The following is a 22428-nucleotide window of genomic DNA, read 5'->3' on the forward strand; positions in this document are numbered from 1 at the left end:
TGGGATTACAGGCATGAGCCACTGTGCCTGGCCCCTTTATTTGATAATTTACACATATATTCACACATACGTTTTTGCCCAAAACTCTTTATTTCAAGATGACGTTTCTGTGGCTATGTGTGGTATGTGGTATAAATCTCAATCTATGGTCGCACGAGGGGCATTTTCCTTCTTGTAAGTGCAGTCTAAACCAGTAGCAAGGAGGTTTAATTGCCAAAACCAGTAAGAACTTGGGCACTGTGGGTACTACAGTGGGCAGGTGAACGAGGACCAAGGAGAATGTCTAAGAGGCCTCCAGCCCTGCGCTCGGTGAAGACAGGACAGAAACAACAGAGCATACATACCTTGGAAGTGTGTGTCCTGACATACTCGTATAGAAAGTTCTGACGGGTTCTTTCTCCCTGGGAAGTGCAGCACATGCCCCAACACACTGGCTCTGCCAGCGTGCCCATCCCAGATGTGCTTGCTTTGTGCACACCCACACCCAACCCCCTGCCCTCCCATATGCTCTTCTGTGTGTCCAGGTAGGCCCTGCCCTCAGGCAGCAGCTTCTGAACACATTCCTCTTGGCACAGACAAAAGAAAGTACTTTGTCTGTGGAATTCAAGGCTGAGCCCTGAGTTCTAGCACAAGAAGACCACTGCAGTCCAGAGATAAGAAACTGGACCAGAGGCAAATCATGAACAGAACCTTGGGAGTAAAGAGAAGGGGTTTCTAAGATGGAGAGAGGAGCATGGAGCCAGTGGGATGTGGCTTCCCCAGGTTGCAACCCCAAGGAAGTCTCTGGAAGCAGCACCAGTTCTGATGGGAGAGCAGAAGAGCTGCCATCCTCAGTCAGGGTCCGAGTCAGGGTCTGAGGAGAGCTGCTGCTCCATAGTCTCGCACATGGCATCCTGCAGGGACGTGAGATGACCCCGGGGACTCATCCCCATTGGCTGGATGACTCTGTTCCTGTGGGGAAAGGTGCAATGGGGCTGGGGAAGGGGCCCAGTTGGCCAGGCAGGGGTCCTGCTCACCCCTGGCTGCTACCTTCCTCTTCACCAAGTAAGCTGCTCTCATTTACGGGGGAAGCCTGGTTGGACCTTCCGTTAATTGGGCCCAAATCCTAACTGCTACCTCATGGCTGTAAGCAGTTTCTTAATTTAGACATCTAAATTGGTCTTAAGCAGTCTGTTCATTTGGACACTGGGCCATCTCCAATAAGTGTAGCAACGTTAGACGGTCTCTTTTTTTTTTTTTTTTTGAGACGAAGTCTCACTCTGTCGCCAGGCTGGAGTGTAGTGGCGCAATCTCAGCTCACTGCAATCTCTGCCTCTCAGGTTCAAGTGATTCCCCTGCCTTGACCTCCCAAGTAGCTGGGACTACAGGCACCCACCACCACGCCCAGCTAACTTTTTTTTATATTTTAGCAGAGACGGGGTTTCACCATGTTGGCCAGGATGCTCTCGATCTCCTGACCTTGTGATCCACCTGCCTTAGCCTCCCAAAGTGCTGGGATTACAGGCGTGAGCTGCCATGCCCAGCCTTAGACAGTCTCTTAATTTCTCTGGGCCTCAGTTATCATCTGTAAAATGGGCACAATACTGATCTCAATATACCCATCCCCTGGGGGGATTTCCTCTAGGGCAAGTGATTTCAAACATCAGCAATGCAACCTAACACCAGGATCCTAAGCTCTCCTCTGATCCTACCTCCTGGGGCTCACAAGACAGGATGTGGGTCAGCTCTCCCTTCTCCCAGCTACAGGCCCCTCCTCATCATGCCACACACCTGGAGAGCTTGTCAAACATGGTCACCAGCTTCATGGCCTCGTGCTCCTTCTGCTCCTCCGTCATGCCCTCCATAGGGTTAGGCGGCTTCTCCTCCACCCTCCCGGTCACCGGGTTTATGCTGTTTCCCAGCAGGTGGAATGTGGGGAATGCATTAGTGACTCTCCAGGACAGGAGGCAAGCCACCTCTTTTCCCAGTGGGGTGAGGTGGGCAAGGCAACTGCAGGAAGAAGCCTCCCTCCAGAAGCGGCACTGGTAACCAGCAACTGCCACCTGCCACCTTCTGGTATCCCAGATAGCACTCAGGGACAGGTGCTTGATTCTGGAAGGTCTTGCCCACTGGTCATCCTGTCCCACCCTACAGTGGTCCACATGGATGTCGAAGCAGGGACCAGGGGCTGTGAGTGGAGACCCGAGGGGGTGTTGGGGGCACACACCTGGCCTTGGCTTCCTTGTACTCGTCTGTGTCTGTGTCCTCATCCTCCGAGTACCGGCCCTCAGGCCGGCCTCCCGCCATGAGGCCCCTGGCAGCCAGAAGGCCAGCAGCATTCCCATAGCCCGTGTACTTGATGAATCGGGGCACTGGGGGGCAAGGCAGAGGTCAGTGTGCAAGCCTGGCTGAGGTGGGGGCGCTGGGACCCGGATCTCCATAACTCACCACTCTCAGAGCACAGGACAAACAAGAACTCGGCGGCCACTCTCTTCACATCTGTGTCCAGGTGTGTCATGAGGCGGACAAGCTTGTTTCGCAGCATCTCCCCAACCTCAGGCCGTGTCCTCACATCCCGCAGAGGGGGCAGCACCTGGGGAGGTGGCCGTCCCTAAGCTTGGGCTTGGTCTGTGATCAGGGCCGAAACCACATCCCCCAGGAGTGCCAGCTCCTCAGTCTCATACCTGGGCCTTCAGGAACTTCCTGGCTGGGCGGTGCATCCGGGCACATTCGGTCAGCACGCTCAGCACGGGAGCTACGCTCTCCTTCAGCCTGTGTGTCTGTAGAGGAGCCTCTGTCACCGTGGCTGTGCTCCTGCCTAATTTGAGACTGGCGCAGAGTTACACCCCCCACCGCCCCTTCCCACCAACATACACAGCAGCTGGTCCTGGTGGCAGAGGTTTGGGAAGAGGCCCCTCTGCAGTTAGTCAGCGGAAGGCCAAGAGTGGGTGGTGGGTGTCTGTGTCACTTTTGAAAAGGACGGGCACAGAGCTTCACTCAGAGGTACTTGTTGTAAGCTTGGTGACTTGGGAGAAATAACTGCTTTAAGTCTAATTACCTCAACTATAAACCAGGGCTGGGAAGAAAACACAAAGCAATTAAAGCTTTAGACTGGCACACACATTGCCCTCAGATGTTGGTGGCAAAAAGAAACAAGAACCGAATCCCCACTCTGGGTACTTCATGGACAGAGAGCAGGGAGTTCCTGACTCTCCTAGCATAATGTGCCTGGACCCCAGCACCAGCAGTGGCAGCGACAGCGACAGGCACAGACAACCCCCCGGCTGTACGTCCAGTGCCAGCTCCCTACCCTGACTGGCTCACACGCACCATGTGTGTCCCCTGCTTAGGCAGGTAGATTCCCGAGAGGTCTCCTAAATCTCGGTTTATTATGCTCCAGCCTGCTTTCTGCAAGCTCCTGGAGGATGGTTAGAGCCCTAGCTGTCCAGATGCCCTGTAGTGCAGTCACAGGAATCAGAGGGAAGCTTTGATCTGAGGTTCCTATGGGTCTCCTCAGGATGTTGAGGGACAGCTATGCTTGTAATCAAGGGCTGCCTGTGTCTGAGAGTTAAAAGCAGGGACTCGGGGGCTTCTCAGGACCACTCAATAAAGATCCACAAAGATTTAAGAAGTGAAACCTTAAAGTGTGTGGAAGGTGTCCACATGCTTCTCATGAAGGAAGGGTCTAGCTTGTTACCAGGCTGGACCACAGAACAGCCAGAAGAATCGCCTGTATCACACCACCAAGATGATTTCCACTTACCAATGTGGCCAGTGTAGAAGCACTGACCACAGCTGTGCAGGAGAACCAGTGCCAGAGCCACTGGGGGAGCCTGTACAGCCATCCCCAGCCTACCTGGTGCAAACGCTTCTCTAGGAAGATGAGGAGGGCACGAATCACATCCATATTCACTCCCATGAACTCCACGGAGTCTCCGTGTGGCTCCAGGGTGAGGAGAACATCCAGACACTTGAGAGGCAAGTTCCCCAGGAGGTTCACTGCGTGGCTGAGGACAGATGGAGGTGGGGGTCTCGATAGGGCTAATCCCTCATCACAGATGCAATCTTTGTGCCCCCACTGAACCACACATTACATGAGCTGGCATCTGAGGCCCAAAGGGGCGGCACTGGGGACCAAAGCCAAGGGCAGGGACTGATCTGAGAGGCACTGCCACTCAGCTGTACAGAGGGGTCCCCTGGGGAAGTGAGGGCTGAGACACCCTGCCTCCCCTACCCTGTCTGGGCCAAAGCGCCAGACCATCTCTGGAAACCACACCAGCCAAGGGGCAGGTGGACCAAGAATGGGGACAAGGAGCCAATGTGCCCTAGTAAATACCACACTGTTGCCACTACCCAAGGCCCAGGTGGCACATTCCTGCCCCCAAATTCATGGCTGTTGTCCTGGCCACATATTAGAAGCACCCAGTATTCTCTGGAAACACACCGATGTCCAGTCTCACTCACCCAGACAAAGTCAGACCCTCTAGGGTGGGGCCTGGGCTCTCAGGTGGTTCTGGTTCACGGCCAGGGTTGAGGACGACCATCTAGACATGTGGACACACTTCCCTCCCAGAAAAAGCCCCATCCTCACCCATGGAACTCCTCTGTGCGGTCTCCAGCAGTAGCAATCATCACACAGTGCCGGAGAAGGGTCCCCAGGTGTCGGTAAAGAGCAGCGTCTTCCTGACCAAAGAAAGAAGGGTTCCTGTGAGGAGCCCCACTCATCCCACTGCTGCCTGCTGAGGCTCTACTGTCTGTTGCACTCCAGAACTGTGTGGCAATGACTGTGCACCTCCTGTACTGCACACTTGGTCCCCTGGGGTCTCCTAGGTGACTCTGGCTAGTGCTGGGGGCAAAAGATGACCACTGCTGTCTTCCTAAAAACTCCGTGAGTATTCTAAGAGCACGTCCCTGATTAGGAATGTTAACACACACCCTTGGGATGAAGTCACACTCTGTCTCAGCCCCACTCACAGCCTCATGGTGGAGGATCTCTTACAGTCTCCCCGGAGAGCACACAGCCCCCTGCCAGGCAGCAAGAGCCAGAAGGGGCCTCTACTTCCCTCAGAATCCTCCCCTAAGGTCCCAGCCCAGAACTGGCATCTCCTTGGCCTTGTCCCAACACGCTGGGAGGTCCTGTCCTCTCCATGTCTGACACCCAGAAACCTGAAGGTACCCAGTGGGAAGCAGGTCCAGGAAATGTTGGAGCTGAGTTGAGACCCATCCATGGGTTGAGGTCAGCGCTCACCTCGTCCACCTCCCCCTTGATGGAGTCGAGGGTGATGTTGAAGAGCACTTTGAGGATCTCCATGGCCCGCTCAGTCTCTTGGGAAGGAAGGAGCTTGGGTGGGTTCCCTTCAGGAGTCACCCCCAGCGTCAGCTCCAGTGTGTCAGTCAGCAGATGCACTCCTTTCAGCTCCTGAAACAGCTGCTGGCGCACATCGGTGCGGAGTGCCGTTAGCAGGAAGAGGAGCCTCAAGTCAAAGAACTGGACATCGTGGGGGAAGCTCCTCTCACGGTACAGCCCCACACGCTCTGTGAGCTTCACCACTAGGCGGGCCTCTGCTGCCAGCATCTGTGCCACAGGGCTGCTGAGCACGAGGTTGCACAGGCACTTGAGGGACTCCAGTACAACATCCATGTCGGGGGAGTCTGGGACGGACCCCTCAGAGCCAGAGATGTCAGCATAGCAGGCCAGTGCCTGCAGGCTCTGGCGGCTGGTGAACGGGTCCAAGCAGTTGCGGTCCCGGGACAGGATTCGGACACTCTGCAGCCAGGTGACACGGTGGGAGGGTGGCAAGCCCTGTTCCAGGACGGAGACCAGCAGCTCCGCCAGTCTCTGTGGGCAGGGAGAAGAGCGGCTCCACCAGGCCCCTCTTCCTGGGGCCACCCGTCCCTGTCCCTTTACCCCTCGGGCCAGCACCCACCTTCCGGTCCTCCTGTTGAGCATCCTCAAACGTGAAGCTCTGGGAGTGCTGCAGAGAGAACGAGTGAATTCAAGTCCACAGAGGGGCAGTATCCGCGCCCGCTGACGGGGGGCGGCCTATTGGCCTCTAACTCAGGCAGCAGCCACTGCTCAGAAGGGGTGGCAGGGTCTACACTCGCCCCCATCCCTCCACACCTGCCACCCAACGGGTGCACCCCAGACACTCTCCCCCCAACACTGCATCCCTGACGTGCCACCCCCACCCCGCCGCGTCCCCTCTGCTTGCTGACACAACCCCTGCCTCACCCACACCGTCCCGACCACCCGCGCACGACCCTGCGCCGCGCACGACCCTGCCCCACCCCCTCCGTGCCCGCCCCCCGCCTCAGGCGGCCGCTCACCTCCTGGTTGTACGACCGCAGAGCTTCCATAATCACGTCCTCCTTCCCCGTCTCCACGGCTTCTGCAACCGCCCGGGGCTCCATGGCGCCCCCGGAACCCGGCGCGGGGAAGGCGGGACGGGCCCTTCCTCAACCTTTCCGGGCCGCAGTTCGCCGGCCCCGCCCCGGCCCAGAAAGCCCCGCGCCAGCGCGCGGGGGACGCCGGGACGGGACGCGGCGTCTGGGGGCGCTTCAGGGGGCGCGGCCTGAGGCCGCACTGGCGGCTCGGAGGTTTTAAGACCCGAGTCGGGCCGAGTCGCCCTGAACCGAACTGACCCCCCTCCTTGTGACCGGGGCTTCTTGGGCCGGAATTTCCGACAGGAAAGGATCTCAGCCCCCACCGCGCCCTGCCACACACACGGTGACGCCCCTCGAGCTCCACAGAACCGATGGGATGTAGCGGGGAAAGCCGAAGTGGAAAGGACTTTTCAGTCCCGGGCCATGGGGTTCGTTAGGCGTTTGCTGGGGAATGCAGGCGAACGGGACTCCCAGGTCCCTGCCTTTGTGGCGCTTATGTTCCAGAGGGGAAGGCAGACAAGGAAAAACAAAAGGACATGAGGCGGTCACAGGGCTGTGCTTCCAAAGAAGCAAAAGGTGGCTGCTGGGCTGCAAGGGCAGTGAGGAAGTGCTGTTTTTGCTAACACTGGAGGATGGGAAGCGAGCCGGGAAAAGACTGGAGGAGCCACTCCAGGCAGAAGGAGCGGCACTTGCAAAGGTGGAAGGGCCGCGAGGGGCCGAGAGAAAGGGGAGCAACCCAGTCTGGCCTGGACTCAGTTCCCTCTTGAAAAGCAAAGATCCTGCGTGTCCGTTTCAGTGGCCATCAGGAGGATTCAGTGACGCACAGGAAGCGCGGTCCACTCGCTCTTGTAACAAGTGCCCGGGAGCAAAGGCGTCTACGGCCCCCACTCCCCGTGCCGCCTCCCAGTCTCTCTCCCTGCTTCACTTTCCTGTAGTGCTTTCTGCACACCTGTATTCGACGCGGCGCGCACTCGCAGGCACTAGCGAGGCGCCGATCTCCGCTTGACAGAGGAGGCACCCTTGCCCCCTCCACACCCAGGGCTCCTCGCGGGCTTCTGCCCGAGGGGCCTGCTCCTCCCTCATGACCCGCCTGTGAATCCTTCCTAACCGTTAGGACCTAACGCATGGCAGCGTCTTTCCACCACCATCGTCTTGGCACTGAGCAAGCAAACGGCCCCGCCCCGCCCCACGTTCACAGGAACAACAAACAAACGTCACATCCGCGGTGCTGCTGTAATCCCAGCACCCTGGGAGCCCGGCGGGCGGGGGCTGCAGTGAGCTGAGATCGCGCCACTGCCTGGGCGACAGTGCTGAAAACAAGTCACAGCGACGCCCATCGCTTCCGCGACCCCGCGGTTCCCCACCCTCGGCCCTAAGCCGGAAATCCGCGAGCCCGACGCGGAAGCGGCTGGGCCATCTAGGGGCGTGGTCGGCGCGGAGGCGGGGCCATCGCTGGCGGGGGGCGGGGCCGGAAGCCCGTTCCCCGTGACTGCGCCACGTCTGAGGCGGCTGTGGCCGCGTCGGTGTTGGCGTCGGGGAGCCGGGCAGGGCACGATGGCGGACTGGGCTCGGGGTGAGCGCGGGGGAGCGGAGCCGTTGGGGGCAGGGCCGGGCCGGAACCGACGCCGCTGCCTGTAGAGCCGCGTGCGCCTGCTTCTGGCCTCGGCGGGGAGGACCGTGTCAGGGGGGCGGATTCGGATCCTTCCGGGTCCCAGCAGGGCCGGGTTTCGGCCGGCACTGCCGCTAGGAAGGACGGCGGGCGGGGCGGCCCAGCAGCTCCAGCGAGGGGTCGCGCAGCTGCGGGGTCCCCCCACTCCCCGCCGCTCCCTGTGAGATCGTTTTGCGTGGGTTCAGGGTGAGCGGGAGTCGGCATTCGACAGGTCCCGAGGCCAGGCCCTCGAGGTAGAGGCTGTGCTCCGCTGGTGTCCAGGCAGGCCTCTACTAACTAACTTGGGCCTCGGTGGCCCCATTTCCCCTCCTGGAGCCCGTGTTCTTCTCTGCAAAGTGGGATATTGATGCCTGTCTTTCTGAGTTATGATGAGTAAAGGAATTAATGAACAGGAAGTGGTTGGAAGGACGCTGGCATCCCTTCCTTACGTTGAAGCTAGGGAGAAGGTGGTTCTCACCCACCTGAGGTGACAGAAATTCCTTATCACCTGGCCCGGCCTGTCACAGGCCAGGCGTCTGCAAGCGCTGTGCCCTGGGTGTTGCAGGAAGCCCTGTGTGGGATGCAGACCAGGGATCACGCTCCTGGTCGACCTCAGCTCCCATCTCGGGGAATTGGGAACTTTGCTCAGCTGTTTTCTGTGCGGTAAAGGGCCTTCCCAATGTTCTGTCCTGGTTCCTTGCCACCTCTTCAGGACCCAGCTCAAAGGTCGTCCCTGCAGGAGCCTTTCTGCTGCCCTGCTGGGTACTTTTCCCAAGTCTTTCCTATGCTCTTAGCGGAGTTTATTCTTTTTCTATAAGAATGGGTTCCACATACACAGATGGCGACCTCCCTGGATGCAAGTGTCACATCTTACTAACATCCCAGAGCTGGGTCCAGTTTTTCCCACACGCTCAGAAGGTGCTGGTTGGACTGAACCCATTGTGGGTGCTGGCCCATCCCCACCTGGATGTGTACACAGGACACGTGTTCACATGACAGGCCCTTGCACACATCGTCCTTTATGCAGCCTGTCTCACATGTGCAAGATTCACCTGCTGGAACCTAGGTTAGGGCCCCTAGATTTCTGACTCACCCAGTTGTGGTTGGAGTGAGAGGGGTCAGGGGCCTCGCTCACCGATGGATGCAATCACTCAGCCCCTCTCTTTTCTCAGCTCAGAGCCCGGGCGCTGTGGAAGAGATTCTAGACCGGGAGAACAAGCGAATGGCCGACAGCCTGGCCTCCAAAGTCACCAGGCTCAAATCGGTCAGTGGTGGTCTGTCCTCTTACCTCCACCTGGTGCCCTTGGGGAATGGGGATCAGAGGGAAGGTAGAGGGCCCAGAGGAGTTTCAGGCAGTTTGCCGTCCTCCTCATTCGATTCGTGGCTGTGCTCACCTGCATGAGGCCCCAGCTGACACCTGGACCTTCCTGCTGCTGCCCCACTGTGTCTGGCAGAGTTGTTGGCAGGGTTTGTCTGGTCTGGGAAGGGTGAGTGCTGTATCATGTGTCTGCTCTGGCCCAACCCTGCCCTCTCTGTGTGCTGAACAGCTTGCCCTGGACATCGATAGGGATGCAGAGGATCAGAACCGGTACCTGGATGGCATGGTAAGGGCCCACGGTGTGCGCGAATCAGTGCCCTGCCCCCAGCACTACCTGCTACAGAGCTTGCAGTGTCTCCTTCAGCACTGGTGCGGGTGGGTGGTCAAATCACCACTTCTGTGTGATCTTGCCGGGATTCTTCCCTTAGGACTCGGATTTCACAAGCATGACCGGCCTGCTTACAGGGAGTGTGAAGCGCTTTTCCGCAATGGCACGGTCCGGACGAGACAACCGGAAGCTTCTATGTGGCATGGCTGTGGGTCTAATTGTGGCCTTCTTCATCCTCTCCTATTTCTTGTCGAGGGCAAGGACGTGAGACAGTGGGAGCTGGTGTCTGTGGGTGCCAAGGGCAGCCATTGTCTTCCCTGCCTGGCGTCTTGGGCTCCAGAGGACTCACCTACAAAGTACTCCTTTGAAATTATAATCGTGGGCCAGGAATCCTTTCTGTCTGGCAGGAGGCTGCGGCTGCCTGTGACCTGATGAGCTCATGTTGGCTGGTCCCATGTGTGGAAGGGACTCTCTCGGGGAAACCAAGGCCCAGCCCCTCCCCCCTCCCCCAGGTGCTAGAGACATAAGCAGAGCTGGGGCCGCAGCGTGTCTGGAGGAGCCAGGTCTGAGCAGAGCAACTGTTGAATCCCAGGCGTGGCCACCTGTGGCCTGCAGCCTTTCTCCCAGCTCTTGGGACACTGACATCTGAAGGTTCCACGGTCGTGTTCTTGTCTGGATGAGGCCATGTCTGTGATCCAAGGTTCCTGGAACTGACACAGGAAGGGGCTGTGAACCCTAAGTGGGTGCTATCTCCTCCAACTGAGGCTTCTCAGCCTGGAGATGGTAGTTACTCCTGGCCATGGTTGCTGAGCACGGGAGACCAGTGCAGGCCACCCTGCTGTGAGTTCTCTGTGCCTACTCTCCAGTCCTGCGGATGAAGTAAGACCCCTGGGGAGAACGGGTTGTGGATGAAGGAGTGGACTGCAGCCTTGGCCTAGCCACTGGGCGGGATCCTTCTGGGTCCTGTGACTGTGTATCCAGGAGCAGAAACTTGTATTCTCAGGATTCAGAATCTACCCAGCACCAGAGATGGGTTTTCAGAAGAACAGACCTAGAAATGGGCCTCTGTGGCATTTCAGAGTCAGGCAAAGCAGGCAGGGCCGGGGAGCCACTGTGGGTCTACACAAGAAGGTTCCTGAGAGGCTATCAGTTGTTGCCATCTAGCTTGCTGGTAACTCTGGCGCCTCTGCCAAGCCCTGCCAGACTCCTCTGGCTGTGATGGCGTTCTGTGCCATCCTCCTTGTCCCCAGCCTCTGCAGGATGCCCTCCCTACCCACCTCTCCCTGGGCCTTCCCTGTCCACTGGGCTGGGCTCATGTTCAAACAACTGGACTGGCAGGGCAACGGCTTTTCTCCACCTCAAGATGAGGTCCTTGCCTCCTTGGCCTAAAAACACCTTTAAAGCTCTGTGCCCTTCTCTGTCCTGTTCCAATCTTCTGCCTCCCAGTCATTCCCTGGGGACTATGGGATCACTGTCCCGCAACCTATGTGGCCACACTGTGTGTCCTGTCAATCCAGAACTGCCTCTGAGCTCCAGGCTGACCACAGATCAGCCACAGCCTGGTACCTGCAGCCCCACTTTGCTCACCCTTCCCCTCCCCTCCTTCTTCCTTCCACACAGCAAGCCCACCTTTCTCCATGCACGCTCACCATAGCCTTCTTCCTTGTGACCTGAGCCCTCCTTTGTATTTGGCTGAGGCTGTCAGCCTCCTGGAGGAGTGGGGTCCACCGTCTTCCCCTATGCAGTGCGAGCTCACTTCTCACCCAGCAAGGTGGACTCACCTGCCTCCATGTCTCTGGGGCTTTGCTGTTGCCCTGAAACCTAGCTGGGCTGGTCTTGCTTCCAGCTGGCTTCCCCCTTCTCGGATGTCCCTTTGCAGGCCCTTGTCGTTCCTCAGGCACCAGTGTGCTTGTCTGCCACGGCGAGCTCGTCAGGGGCTTGTACCCTGGTCACCAAGCATGGTAGCAGCTGCCTGCGTTGGGTCTCCATCTGGTCACTGCAGGTGCCAACCCTTTATCTCCCATATTTTCCTGGGCCATGGAGGGCTGACCTCCATTTTGGGGAATGTGGTTGAGCTGTGGTAACCAGCTATACCCCAGGTGCCCTTCCCATGGTGGTACCCGCCCACCTTGCTGATGTGAACTAAGGTTAGGCATCTCGGTTTGGCCGCTTAAGCTGGAGAGGTGCTTTGCTGTCTCGGAGTCTCAGTCACTGTGTTCCCTCCCCACCTGTCTCCATGGCTGTCTGCAGCCCTCCCAGGTAATTTGGGGTCTAGGCTGGACTTCCTTTGTGGTTTGCTTTTCTGCTTCTCACTCTTGTTGTATTTTTTTTTTTTTTTTTTTTTTTTTTGAGGCGGGTCTGCGTCACCACCAGGCTGAAGTGCAGTGGCAGGATCTCAGCTCACTGCAAGCTCCGCCTCCCGGGTTCACGCCATTCTCCTGCTTCAGCCTCCCGAGTAGCTGGGACCACAGGCACCCGCCACCTCGCCCGGCCCCAGTTTTGTGTGTTTTTAGTAGGGCAGGGTTTCACCGTGTCAGGCAGGATGGTCTCGATCTCCTGACCTCGTGATCCGCCGTCTCGGCCTCCCAAAGATGCTGGGATTACAGGCAGGCCACCTTTTGACCTCTTGTTGTATTAAGAAGGATTCCATAAAGGGAGAGTGGCAACCCTGCTGCTGCTGTGCCCGACCAGAGTTCTTGAGGGGCCCTGACCCTAACCCTCCAGCTCAGCCCTGTGCACCTGACCCTGTAAATGAGTGGGGTTTGCTGACTATAATCCCTGACACCAGTAAAACCAAAGGAGTCTTGGGGGCTCAGTATGAGAGCCAGGGTTACACACACTGCCAAGTAAGGACAAACTGCTAGGCTGTATCCCATAATTTCAGGATGAGAAACGTTAACAATAAAATTTTGTAGTACACATAACCTCATTAAGAACTAATCACGTGGTCTCTGTTGTCCTGATTTCCTTGGGATTTGAGGGAATTTTGTCTGCAGCTCACCCTGGTCCATAGGCTGGCCATGGGCACTGGTGCTGTAAACCCTGTCCCTTATTCACCCCCTCAGGATTGACTTTGGGCAGAGCAGCCACAGACTCACCTGAAAGGGGCCTGCCCTCTACACCTGTGGGTATTTCTCGTCAGGTGGGACGAGAGACTGAGGAAAGAAAGAAGACACAGAGACAAAGTATAGAAAAAGAACAGTGGGACCAGGGGACTGGCACACTCAGCATGCGAGGACCTGCACCGGCGCCGGTCTCCGAGTTCCTTCAGTGTTTATTGATTACTATTTTCACTATCTCGGCAAGGAGAGTGAGGCAGGAGAACAGGGTGAACAGAGTGATGGTGGGGAGAAGGTCAGCAGGAAAACATGTGAGTAAAGGAATATGCATCATGAATAAGTTCAGGTACTGTGCCCGGATGTGCATGTAGGCTAGATTTAGGTTTCTCTTTACCCAAGCATCTTAGTGTAGCAAAGAGTAACAGGGCAGTATCACCACTGGCATATTTCGCCTCTAGCCACAGGGCAGTTTTCTATCTTAGAATAAACGAATAGTTGGCTTTACACCGAGACATTCTGTTCCCAGGGACATGTGGGAAACAGGCCTTGCTCTTTTACGAATCCTCCTCAGCACAGACCCTGTACGGGTGTTGGGCTGGGGGACAGTAAGGCCTTCCCTTGCCAGGAGGCCATATCTCAGGCTGTCTCAGTTGGGGGAATCCTTGGACAATACCCAGGCTCTCTCGGGCGGAGGTGCCTGCGGCTTTCCGCAGTGCACTGTGTCCCTGGTTAATAGAGAATGGAGAATGGTGATGACTGTTACCAAGCGTGCATCCTGCACAGCCCTAAATCCCTTAAACCTTGATTCCATACAGCACATGTTTCTGTGAGCACAGGATTGGGGCTAATGTTACAGATTAATAGCATCTCAAAGCAGAACAATTTTTCTTTGTACAGATCAAAATGGAGTTTCTTTTGTCTTCCTTTTCTACGTAGACACAGTAGCAATCTGATCTCTCTTCCTTTGCCCCACACTCACCCACTTCCTGCTGTGTTACCTTTCCCTGCCCAAGTTCCTGAAACGCAGATGGGGTTCCTGATAGCATCACCACTTAGGGAATAAGGGAGGAGGCCGGGCGCAGTGGCTCATGCCTGTGATCTCAACACTTTGGGAGGTCAAGGTGGGTGAATCACAAGGTCAGGAGTTCGAGACCAGCCTGACCAACATAGTGAAACCCCGTCTCTACTAGAAATAGGAAAATTAGCCGGGTGTGGTGGCACGTGCCTGTTGTCCCAGCTACTCAGGAGGCTGAGGCAGGAGAATCACTTGAACCTGGAAGACGGAGGTTGCAGTGAGCTGCAGTGAGCTGAGATTGCGCCATTGCACTCCAGCCTGGGTGACAGAGTGAGACTCCGTCTCCAAAAAAAAAAAAAAAAAAGTAAACATAAAGTTCTTCGAATCCACAGCCTGGCATGATCACAGCTAAGTGAGGGTCAGCAGCTGTATTGTGCTTTATACAGGTGCAGGTGATGGTCCTACCAGTGTGTCTGTCAAGGTCACCTGTACTAAAATGACCTCCCTGAAAGGCTGAGTTGAAATCCAGCCTCCACTTCTTGAGGCTTGGCCTTGGACTCCTGGACAGCCTCTGGAGATCCCCCTCTTCAGGCTCAGCGGACACCCCACCTTCCCTGTCCATGTATTCCTTGCACTCCCTGTATTACCCACTGATGTGTAACAGGTCACCCTAAAGCTTCACTTAAAATAGCAATGATTTATCGTGTCTCATTGAATTGGAGACGGGGCACTGCCTCAGGGTTGGCCGTCTTTGCTCTATAATGTCGAGGCCTCACTGGGAGATGTGGTCCTGCGGCTGCCTTCACTTGAAGGGTCACTCACAGGTCCAGAGGTCAGTGCTGGTGAGTGGAGGGCCTGGCCGGCCTGAGTGCCTGTGGCCGGGCTGAGTGCCTGAGACGAAGCATTCAGTCTCACCATGGTTGGGCTTCCTCACAACATGATGGCCGGTGCTGGAGCAAACATGGACACGTGGCAGAAGGGTGGGGGTAGGGTGGGCTCTGGTGTCCAGGCAGAAGCTGTTTCCTTGGCATGTTGTATGCCTGGCCTCAGAAGCCTGGTGGCATCACTTTTGCCTCATTATTCAGGAGACCCACAGGCTGCAGTATCTTTGGGTTCAAGGCAGAAAGCATCAGGAGGGACAGTGTGGAGCAGGGTGTCCGAGGCACTCAGGCGCTCCCATCTCTCCCCACACAGACCCTGGGCCCTCCCATCTCTCCAAGCTGACCCTGGGCCCTAGAAGCCAGGATGGGACCCATGTGAGCTGACAGCGCATGGGACTCCTTTCTGGAAAAGCCTGATCTTTTCACCAAGACAAACCTCATTAATGCAATGTGATTTATTAAATAATTTCGGCACAGCAGAAAACAAGATTAACATATGTTAAAATAGCATAGGAAAAAAGTAACTGGTTACAGTTGCCCAAACAAGCGTGCTCTGCCCTGCAGGGCCAGGCTGGCCCAGCCCAGCTGGTGAAGACAGCCTCGAGCTCTGTGGCCTGGTGGATCTCTTGTGCAGACGCTGGGCGTGATGGAGCTACTCCACATCAACCACCAGGGGAACCATGTAGTCAGAGTGTTTGATGCCAAAGGTGACAACTGGGGCGCAGGGCTTGGTCAGGGTCACCTGGGAGAGGAGGGGCTATGATAAGAGCCAGCACCCCTGCCCCCACCTGCAGGTCTCTGCCCTGGCTGGGGCTGGGCTGCTGTCCTTCTGGAACCTGGGGCCAAGGTGGCCAGCAGCTGTGCTCCCAGTTTGAACACAGAGGACTCAGCAGTAGTAGCTGTCACGGTGTCTAGGGAAAAGGGCAAGGCCTCTGCCTCCTGTCCCTGAAGGGTTACCTGTGGGGCTAGTGCTGGAAGTATACAGGGTCCTCAGGGTGCAGGTGCCGCCCCTCCCCACCCACCCCTCCACCCCCTCTTGGCTGTGTCCTTCCATAGCCCAATGCTGTTTCCCTTGTCTGTGTCCCAACCCCCCTCCCCTGCTCTTTCCTACACGTTCCTCTGGGTCAGGCCCCCGACCCCACCCTGACCCCTCTGAGCTGTGCTCTTCCTGGACCTTCTCAGGGCTGTGGGCGCCTGGTCCTGGCTTGAGGGTCTTGTCCCCTGGGGGCTCTACACGGGCAGCCATGGTGTACTGCGGAGCCTTGAACTTGGTCACCTGCACGTCAGTCTGGTGGTAGGCTGCGGGACCTGGGGTCTGAGAGGTAAAGGAGGCTCAGACAAACTCGGCCTACCCAGGGCGCATGGCCCTAGAGGACAGGGAGCAAACTTGGACAGAGGGTCTCAGGCCAGGTCAACAGGGTCAGCTACAAGTTGGTGCCCGTGCATCAGGGTCCCCTTCTGTCTTCTGTCACACTGTGGAGACCACACCCCCCTGCTTGTGGGGCACCTTCTCATGCGGGGGTTGCTTCCTCCATTTCAGCCTCACGCTGGCAATGACCTCCCCCGTGTGTGCCAGTCCTGGGAACATCCCTGAGCCTGTGTGAGAGAGGCTGCCGCTGCCCCGCTGGACCTGAGGGCCTGGGGCTGGCAAAACCAACGTGGACAAGGGCTGCTGGGTGCCACGATGCTGCTTTCCCATCTCAGGCCCCTCAAGCTCTCAGGCATGTGCCACCCAGGGCCTTCGCACTGGCTGTTTCTGAAGCCAGGACCCTCCTCCCGCAAACAGCTCATGGTTTATTTTTTCCTCCTCCCCTTCTTTCCATGCCATCCTGTCTAAGATTGCCTCTCTCTCTCCAGGCAGTGCTTCATAAACCCCATCTGTTGTCCTCAGCACTGTCCAAGCTGGGGCCTGGGCCTCTCCCTTCTGGCCTATTGCCTGCCCCTCCTCAGCACTGCAGCATGACCCCAGCATATGGCAGGCACCCAGAGGATGAAGGGCTGAGAGGGCTGAGGGGCATTGGCAAGGCAGGGCCGAGCTGGTGGGTCCTGGGTTCTGGGGGAGGGTTCAGATGACTGGGGGTGATTCTCCGTTCTCAGCTGGGGTGACCCTTGCCTTGTGTAGGTCGTCACTGAAGCTGCCCAGCTTGCTGCGGCCCTTGATGGAAAAGGAGGGCTGGGAGACCTTGCCGACAGTGTTGGGCCCCATCACCATGGGCAGCATGTACGCAGCGGGGCCTGCAGGGTGGACGGGAGCCTCAGGGTGGAACAGGGCCCACCGCTCCCTCTCTGGGGCTCCCCCAACTCTGGACGGGAGCCTCAGGCCGGAACAGGGCCCACCGCTTCCCTGGGGCTCCCCCAACTCTGGACTGGAGCCTCAGGCCGGAACATGGCCCACAGCTCCTTCCCTGGGTTCCCCCCAACTCTGGACGTGGAGCCTCAGGCCGGAACAGGGCCCACCGCTCCTTCCCTAGGTTCCCCCAACTCTGGAGATCAGCCGTCAGGCTGCCCCATCTCACCCACCCCACCCAGGATCCACAGGTCCATTTGGCTGAGGATGGTTGGGGCTGCTGCAGACCTGGGGTGCTGTCCACTCGGAACGTCTTTGTTCGGGCGGAGATGGAGTGGCTGGGCGCTGAGTCGAACACGTACTTGGTGGATTTCTCTGGAAAGTAGTCACCTGGACAAGGAGCCAAGGGGGTTGCTGGGACAAGCAGGTGGGTATGCAGCCCAGTTTGGGGGCTCGAGGAGGACTCCCCAACATTCCAGGCATAGGGCCTCTGGGCTCCAACACAGGTGGTGACCAAGTCTGGTCAGGGGGTGTCCAGGATGGAAATACTGACTTCGGGGCTGGGGAGACAAGGGCCATTTTTGAGCAGGGAGAGTGGGGTGTGACGTTGGCCTGGCAGAGAAAGGTCCAGGTCGAAGCTGGGTTCTAGGGCCAGAGTCTTCTCTGCCCAGGTGTGATGGTGGCCCTTCAAGAGAGAAAGATGGGACAGGAGGAGCCAGGACGGCTGAGCTCTCTCACACCCTTGCTGCCATGAGGTTAGGGGCACCCAGCAGGGAGGGGCAGGCCCGGGGCTGCGCAGGGCAGGAGCCTGAGACAGGGTCACTAACCTGGGCCGGGGGTCAGCAGAGTCTTGCTGTGGTAGCGCCCCAGGATGGAGTAGGCAGGGCCAAGGTCCTTGCCAGTCCTCAGTATCTTGGGGTTTACATTATAACGGGGTCCTGGGGAGCAGTTCTCTGCCAGGAGCATGGGGGCCCCGCGGAAGCTGTAGGCTGGCGCACGGAGCTTGGTGGGCGTGTGCTTCATGAAGCCTGTGGACACAGTGGGCCCTGAGCAGCCTGGACCTGCCCTTCTCCCCGCGGGGAGTCAGGGATCGAGCCCCAGGCCCTTCCCGGCCCCCCCACCTGCCCACCTGGCTCCTGACCCTCCCAGGCTCTCAGGCTCTTACCAGTTGTTGGTGGAATCAGGTACTTGGGTCCAGGGCTGCTGTAGAGGGCCATGATGGGTCCCCGGGGGCGATGGGGCCTCCAGGTGCCCATCCATACCTCCTCCGTCATGGCCAGCTCTGTCCATAAGTGAGAGGCTTACCAGGTGCTGGGAGGCCCGACCCTGTCCCAGGCCGGCCCCTGATGCCCCCGTCCCTGCTCTTGCTGACACTGAGGGGTAGACCTGCTGAACCTGCCACAGCGTCCTCAGTGGGGATCTCCAGCTGGGAGCCGGGAGTAAGGGATGGTAGGCGCTTGCTGCATGGGACTGTGAGCTCCTCACCAGCTTAACTGTATCCCAGAGCTACCGTCCATGCTGGCCCTCAACTCACCACCGTTTTCAGCTCTAAGGGAGCCCTGGGCGGGTTTCTCCTACTTAGAGTGGTGATCAAAGACGGGGAACTTCTTGATTGAGGCTGTGCTGAGGGGCAGGGAGGGGGCCCCCCAGGAGGGAACTATAACTTCTTCGGCGCAGGGACAGCACTCAGAGCAGCCTATGGACCCATCCTCCTCAGAGACCGTCCTGTGCCCCCTGGCCTTGGTGCCAGGGGGTTCCTGCAAAAGGAGCATGGAGAGAAAAGGCCTTCTCTCTTCAGGGGCTTACAGAACTGGGGAGAGGCCCCCAGTCTAAACTCTAGAATGTGGCTCTGTGGGATGACGGGTTCCAGATTCTGTCTGTGTGACCAAGACAATGGCCCCTGCCTTTGATCCCCTCACCGGATCTCACCACCAGGTCCCCTCACCCGGTTCCGCCAACAGGACACCCCTATAAGTCCCCCTGACCAGGTTCCCCTCACCAGGCCTCCCACCACCACGTCCCCTCACCAGGTACTCCTCGCCAGGTCCCCTCACCAAGTCCTCCTCGCCATGTTTCCTTGGCCATCTCCCCTCACCAGGTTCCCCTCACCACGTCCCCTCACCAGGTTCCCCTGTTCCTGTCCATTCCCCCCCATTCCTTCATGTTTCATGTCCATCCTCCCGTCCATTCCCCCCCTGTTCCCCCCCTCCACCCGTTCCCTGCCGTTCCCCGTTCCACTCCAGGTTCCCAGATTCCACCACGTCCATTCCATTCCCCCGTTCCCCTCCGTTCCATTCCACACGTCCCTGTTTCCCCCCCCCTCCGTCCCCTCCTCCTTCCATCCATTTCCTTCCTTCCATCCCCATTCCATTCCCCTCCCTCACCATTCCGTTCCATTCCCCCCCCCCCCTCCACTCCATCAAGTCCCTCCATGTTTCCTTGGCCATCTCCCCTCACCAGGTTCCCCTCACCACGTCCCCTCACCAAGTCCTCCTCGCCATGTTTCCTTGGCCACGTCCCCTCACCAGGTACTCCTCGCCACATCCCCTCACCAAGGCCCCCCATGTCCCCTCACCAGGTTCCCCTAAGTTCCCTCACCAGACCACCCCTCACCAGGCCCCCTCACCATGTTTCTCTCACCAGGTCCCCTCAGCCAGGCATCCCCTCATGAAGTCCCCCTCACTGGGTCCCCTCACCAGGTCCCCTGTAACCAAGTCCTCCAGGGCCCCCTCCTAGGGCCGTCAGCCAAATGGAAATCCAGGCAGAGACCATCTAGGCAGGTGGACAGAGCACAGAGCCAGACAGCACTGCATGGCCTCCTGGCCAGGCTCAGACAGGACAGAGGTGTGCAGAGAGGGGCCAGGGCAGGGAAGTTTCAGGGCTCAGCACCCAGGGTGGCCAAGGATGTGTCAGTTCCACTCAGCTGTGCCCCCAGAAGAGACCATAGATTGGGAAACTGAGGTGCTGGAAGGTTCTGGCTGTGGGAGAGCCTGGGATCCAGGGTCAGGATTAGGGTCTGTGCTGGTTGTGGTGGGCGTGAGTCATTGTGGGCGCTGCTGCTGCCCTGGCTGACCTCCTCAGAGGCTGCTCACCTGTGGCTCCCATCCCCCTTGGACACGGGTGTACCTTTTTTTCTCTTGGCCTTGTCCGGGGTCGTCTTGGGGCTTGAGCCCCTCCCAGTGTCTTCTAGGCAGACTCTTTCCTTGGACGACTTTGGGAAGAGAGATTGTTCTCAAACCCGCTGGACCTGGGCTGCCTGTGTGACTGTTTTTTGCACACAGCTATTGTCTTACGACACCAGCTTTCAGATGCTGAGCAACCTCCGCCCTGACCTAGCCCATGGGCGACATGGGGTCTGTGTCCACCCAGTCCTGGACACTTCCTCTTTCTGGGGCTCCCTGTCTCTCCCACCTCATACTGCTGCCTCTGCCGCCCGTCTCCCTCTGGACGCCCTCTGTCCACATGGTGCTGTCTGGCTCTGTGCTCTGTCCCCCTGCCTACATGGCGTCTGCCTGGATTTCCATTTTGGGTCTTGCCTGTGGTGTGCCTGCTCCTGTGTGGACCCTGTGTGCCCCTCTGTAGAGGACCTTCACACATGTGCTCCTTGAGTAGGACCCTCTGTCTGTGGGTCTGTGTGTGTGGCTGTGTCCCTGAGTATGTTCTCAATGTCCCCATTTGTGTGTCCGTCTGTGGGGGGAGAGAGAGGAACCAGAGCCTGAGCTGCGGAAGGCTTTATTGATTACACGGTTTGAGGGTAAATTTCCATGTGGGGAGGTGGTAGTGGGCGGCGTGTCCATGGCTGCTTGTGTGGCAGGTCCTATGGCTGAGCCATGTCTGAGGTCCACTTAGGCACCGTCCTGACTGCCCAGCACATGCACCTGGAAGGCAGACACACGAGGACTAAGAGGGCTGTGATCAATAAGTGGAGAGCCACAGCTCCATCAGGCAAGCAAGGCCCTCTGTGGGGGGATCTGGCATATTGCTGTCCATCTCCTCCCAGCAGCTGAGTGGTGTGTGTGCATGCATGATGGTGTACACACATGTATGTGTGTGCGTATCCCAGTGTGAGCATGCGTGTGTGAATGTGTTTATACATGTGTGCACACAGTGTGCATTGCATGTCTGCACCTGTGTTTGGATCTCTGTGTATGTTCACATGTGTGCGTGGAGGAGTAGCCCACAGACTGGGGAGGAGCAGGTCTATGGAGTCTGGGGGCCGCTCTGTGGACAGGAGGTCTGGGGTGCCCACCTGAGCTGGCTGATGCGGGTTCAATGTCTGTGGGTGGTGTGATGTCTGTAGGTGGTAGGCTGTGGGGGTGCTGTGTTGGGTGATCTTGGTAAGGCTGCAGGTCTTTAGAAAACGGTGTGCCCCCCCTGCCCTCATACCAGCAACTTGATCAGCTCTGCCTTGTGCATTGGCTGCAGGCCGTCTATGCAGGACTTGAGTTCAGTCATTGCTGCCTTGGCATCTTCGTTGACATTGTACTTGCCCAGGGGCCCCTCATAGAGCTCCTCTGGGGTCCCCACCAGTAGTGTTTGCAGGAAGTCCATGAAAAACTCATTGCAGTCCTCCCCTGTGGCCAGCCCTGCATCACGAGCGAGATGATGCCAAGACAGGACAGGGTGACTCCGGTGCAACCACAGCCCCGGACCTGCCCCGGGGCTCCAACCTCCATGGTCTCCAGACCTTCCCCTTCAATGCCCACCCCTCCTCCCCAGGGCTTCCTCCACAACACCCCCAACTCCACCTTGCCCGAAGACCCCTTCACATCCCCCTTAATCTTAGCTGCTCCAGTTTCCACTCAGCATTCCCTGGGATCACCAGGGAAGGAAAGTTAAGCCCCTGGTGTGGGGGAATTTCCCCTGATGAGAAGCTGGTCTGACCAGGGGCTTGAAGGGCCAGGTCAGGCTGGATGGGGCTGGGGTAGGGTCAGCTGGGCTTTGTCTTCGGTTGGGGTGGAGTTGGGTGGGCACGGGTTCTGCAGGGTCCTTACCCACTTCTGTGACAGGTGCAGGTGGAATGTTCACTGCGGGGGCCTAATGCCAGGATTTTACCTTCTCGGGTACCCCCAACCCCCCTGCCCCTGAATGTTCTGGAAACCCCAGTGGCACAGACTCACGGCAGATGCAGAACAGGGTGAGGGCCACCAGCAGGAGGGCACGGCTCCCCTTCATGCCAGCAATCTCAGGAGCTGCCTCCAGCCAGAATCCCGGGATTTTATGCCTCACCGGGCAGCACCTCTCCCACAGGGCGGACCGGACCTGCCCATTAGGATCTGGCAGCCAGCTCAGATGAGGTTTATTCACATCCCTGTCTCCCAGTGGGTGCCAAGCAGCAACAGGCATGGGATGGCTGTGTGACAGGTGGTTGGCAAGTGGCTTTAGGGTGTGTCAGAGAGAACAGGTGTGTTAGGAGGGAACGCTGGTGAGGGAGGCCATGCCAGCCGGTCGGTGAAGAAGGCAGCGGGTCCTGGTCACCAAGGGCCTCTAGTCATGCCTGCCCTTGAGGCCGAGGGTGGTGGGATCTGG

The 22428-nt window shown here is 58.0% G+C and overlaps 5 protein-coding genes across 6 annotated transcripts; 2 read left to right on the plus strand and 3 right to left on the minus strand.

The window, feature by feature from the left end:
- Window positions 1-71: 71 nt before the first annotated feature.
- On the minus strand, window positions 72-6553 carry RIC8A (RIC8 guanine nucleotide exchange factor A). 2 transcript variants are annotated; one of them, XM_031662076.1, is made up of 10 exons: window positions 6307-6553; window positions 5907-5954; window positions 5228-5818; window positions 4571-4662; window positions 3836-3986; window positions 2664-2759; window positions 2428-2590; window positions 2207-2351; window positions 1771-1890; window positions 72-951 (listed from the first exon to the last, which is right to left on the minus strand). In XM_031662076.1, exons 1-10 carry the CDS (start codon window positions 6388-6390, stop codon window positions 831-833), a joined length of 1611 nt encoding a protein of 536 aa, XP_031517936.1. In that variant the 5' UTR covers window positions 6391-6553; the 3' UTR covers window positions 72-830. The 2 variants fall into 2 exon arrangements, with proteins under 2 accessions (XP_031517936.1, XP_003909348.1); XM_003909299.4 differs by having other exon boundaries at window positions 79-951; window positions 2428-2572.
- Window positions 6554-7811: 1258 nt separating this feature from the next.
- Window positions 7812-11061, plus strand: BET1L (Bet1 golgi vesicular membrane trafficking protein like). Its single transcript, XM_003909300.4, has 4 exons — window positions 7812-7936; window positions 9184-9275; window positions 9559-9615; window positions 9758-11061. The coding sequence occupies exons 1-4, from the start codon at window positions 7918-7920 to the stop codon at window positions 9923-9925; spliced, it is 336 nt and encodes a 111-aa protein (XP_003909349.1). The 5' UTR covers window positions 7812-7917; the 3' UTR covers window positions 9926-11061.
- A 137-nt stretch (window positions 11062-11198) lies between these two features.
- LOC103877351 lies at window positions 11199-12011 on the plus strand (the record flags this gene model as incomplete). The annotated part of the gene is made up of 1 exon (XM_031662075.1): window positions 11199-12011. A coding segment is annotated over one exon (543 nt), but the record flags the coding sequence as incomplete, so codon positions are not given.
- Window positions 12012-15264: 3253 nt separating this feature from the next.
- On the minus strand, window positions 15265-18525 carry ODF3 (outer dense fiber of sperm tails 3). The gene is made up of 7 exons (XM_003909297.5): window positions 18434-18525; window positions 18065-18181; window positions 17727-17927; window positions 17188-17289; window positions 16726-16847; window positions 15787-15927; window positions 15265-15354 (listed from the first exon to the last, which is right to left on the minus strand). The coding sequence occupies exons 2-7, from the start codon at window positions 18171-18173 to the stop codon at window positions 15265-15267; spliced, it is 765 nt and encodes a 254-aa protein (XP_003909346.1). The 5' UTR covers window positions 18174-18181; window positions 18434-18525.
- SCGB1C1 (secretoglobin family 1C member 1) lies at window positions 18474-22088 on the minus strand. The gene is made up of 4 exons (XM_009185171.4): window positions 22020-22088; window positions 21286-21485; window positions 19596-19631; window positions 18474-18656 (listed from the first exon to the last, which is right to left on the minus strand). The coding sequence occupies exons 1-4, from the start codon at window positions 22072-22074 to the stop codon at window positions 18474-18476; spliced, it is 474 nt and encodes a 157-aa protein (XP_009183435.2). The 5' UTR covers window positions 22075-22088.
- Window positions 22089-22428: the final 340 nt, after the last annotated feature.

This window comes from Papio anubis, unplaced genomic scaffold (assembly GCF_008728515.1).
Source record: "Papio anubis isolate 15944 unplaced genomic scaffold, Panubis1.0 scaffold376, whole genome shotgun sequence".
NCBI lineage: Eukaryota > Metazoa > Chordata > Mammalia > Primates > Cercopithecidae > Papio > Papio anubis.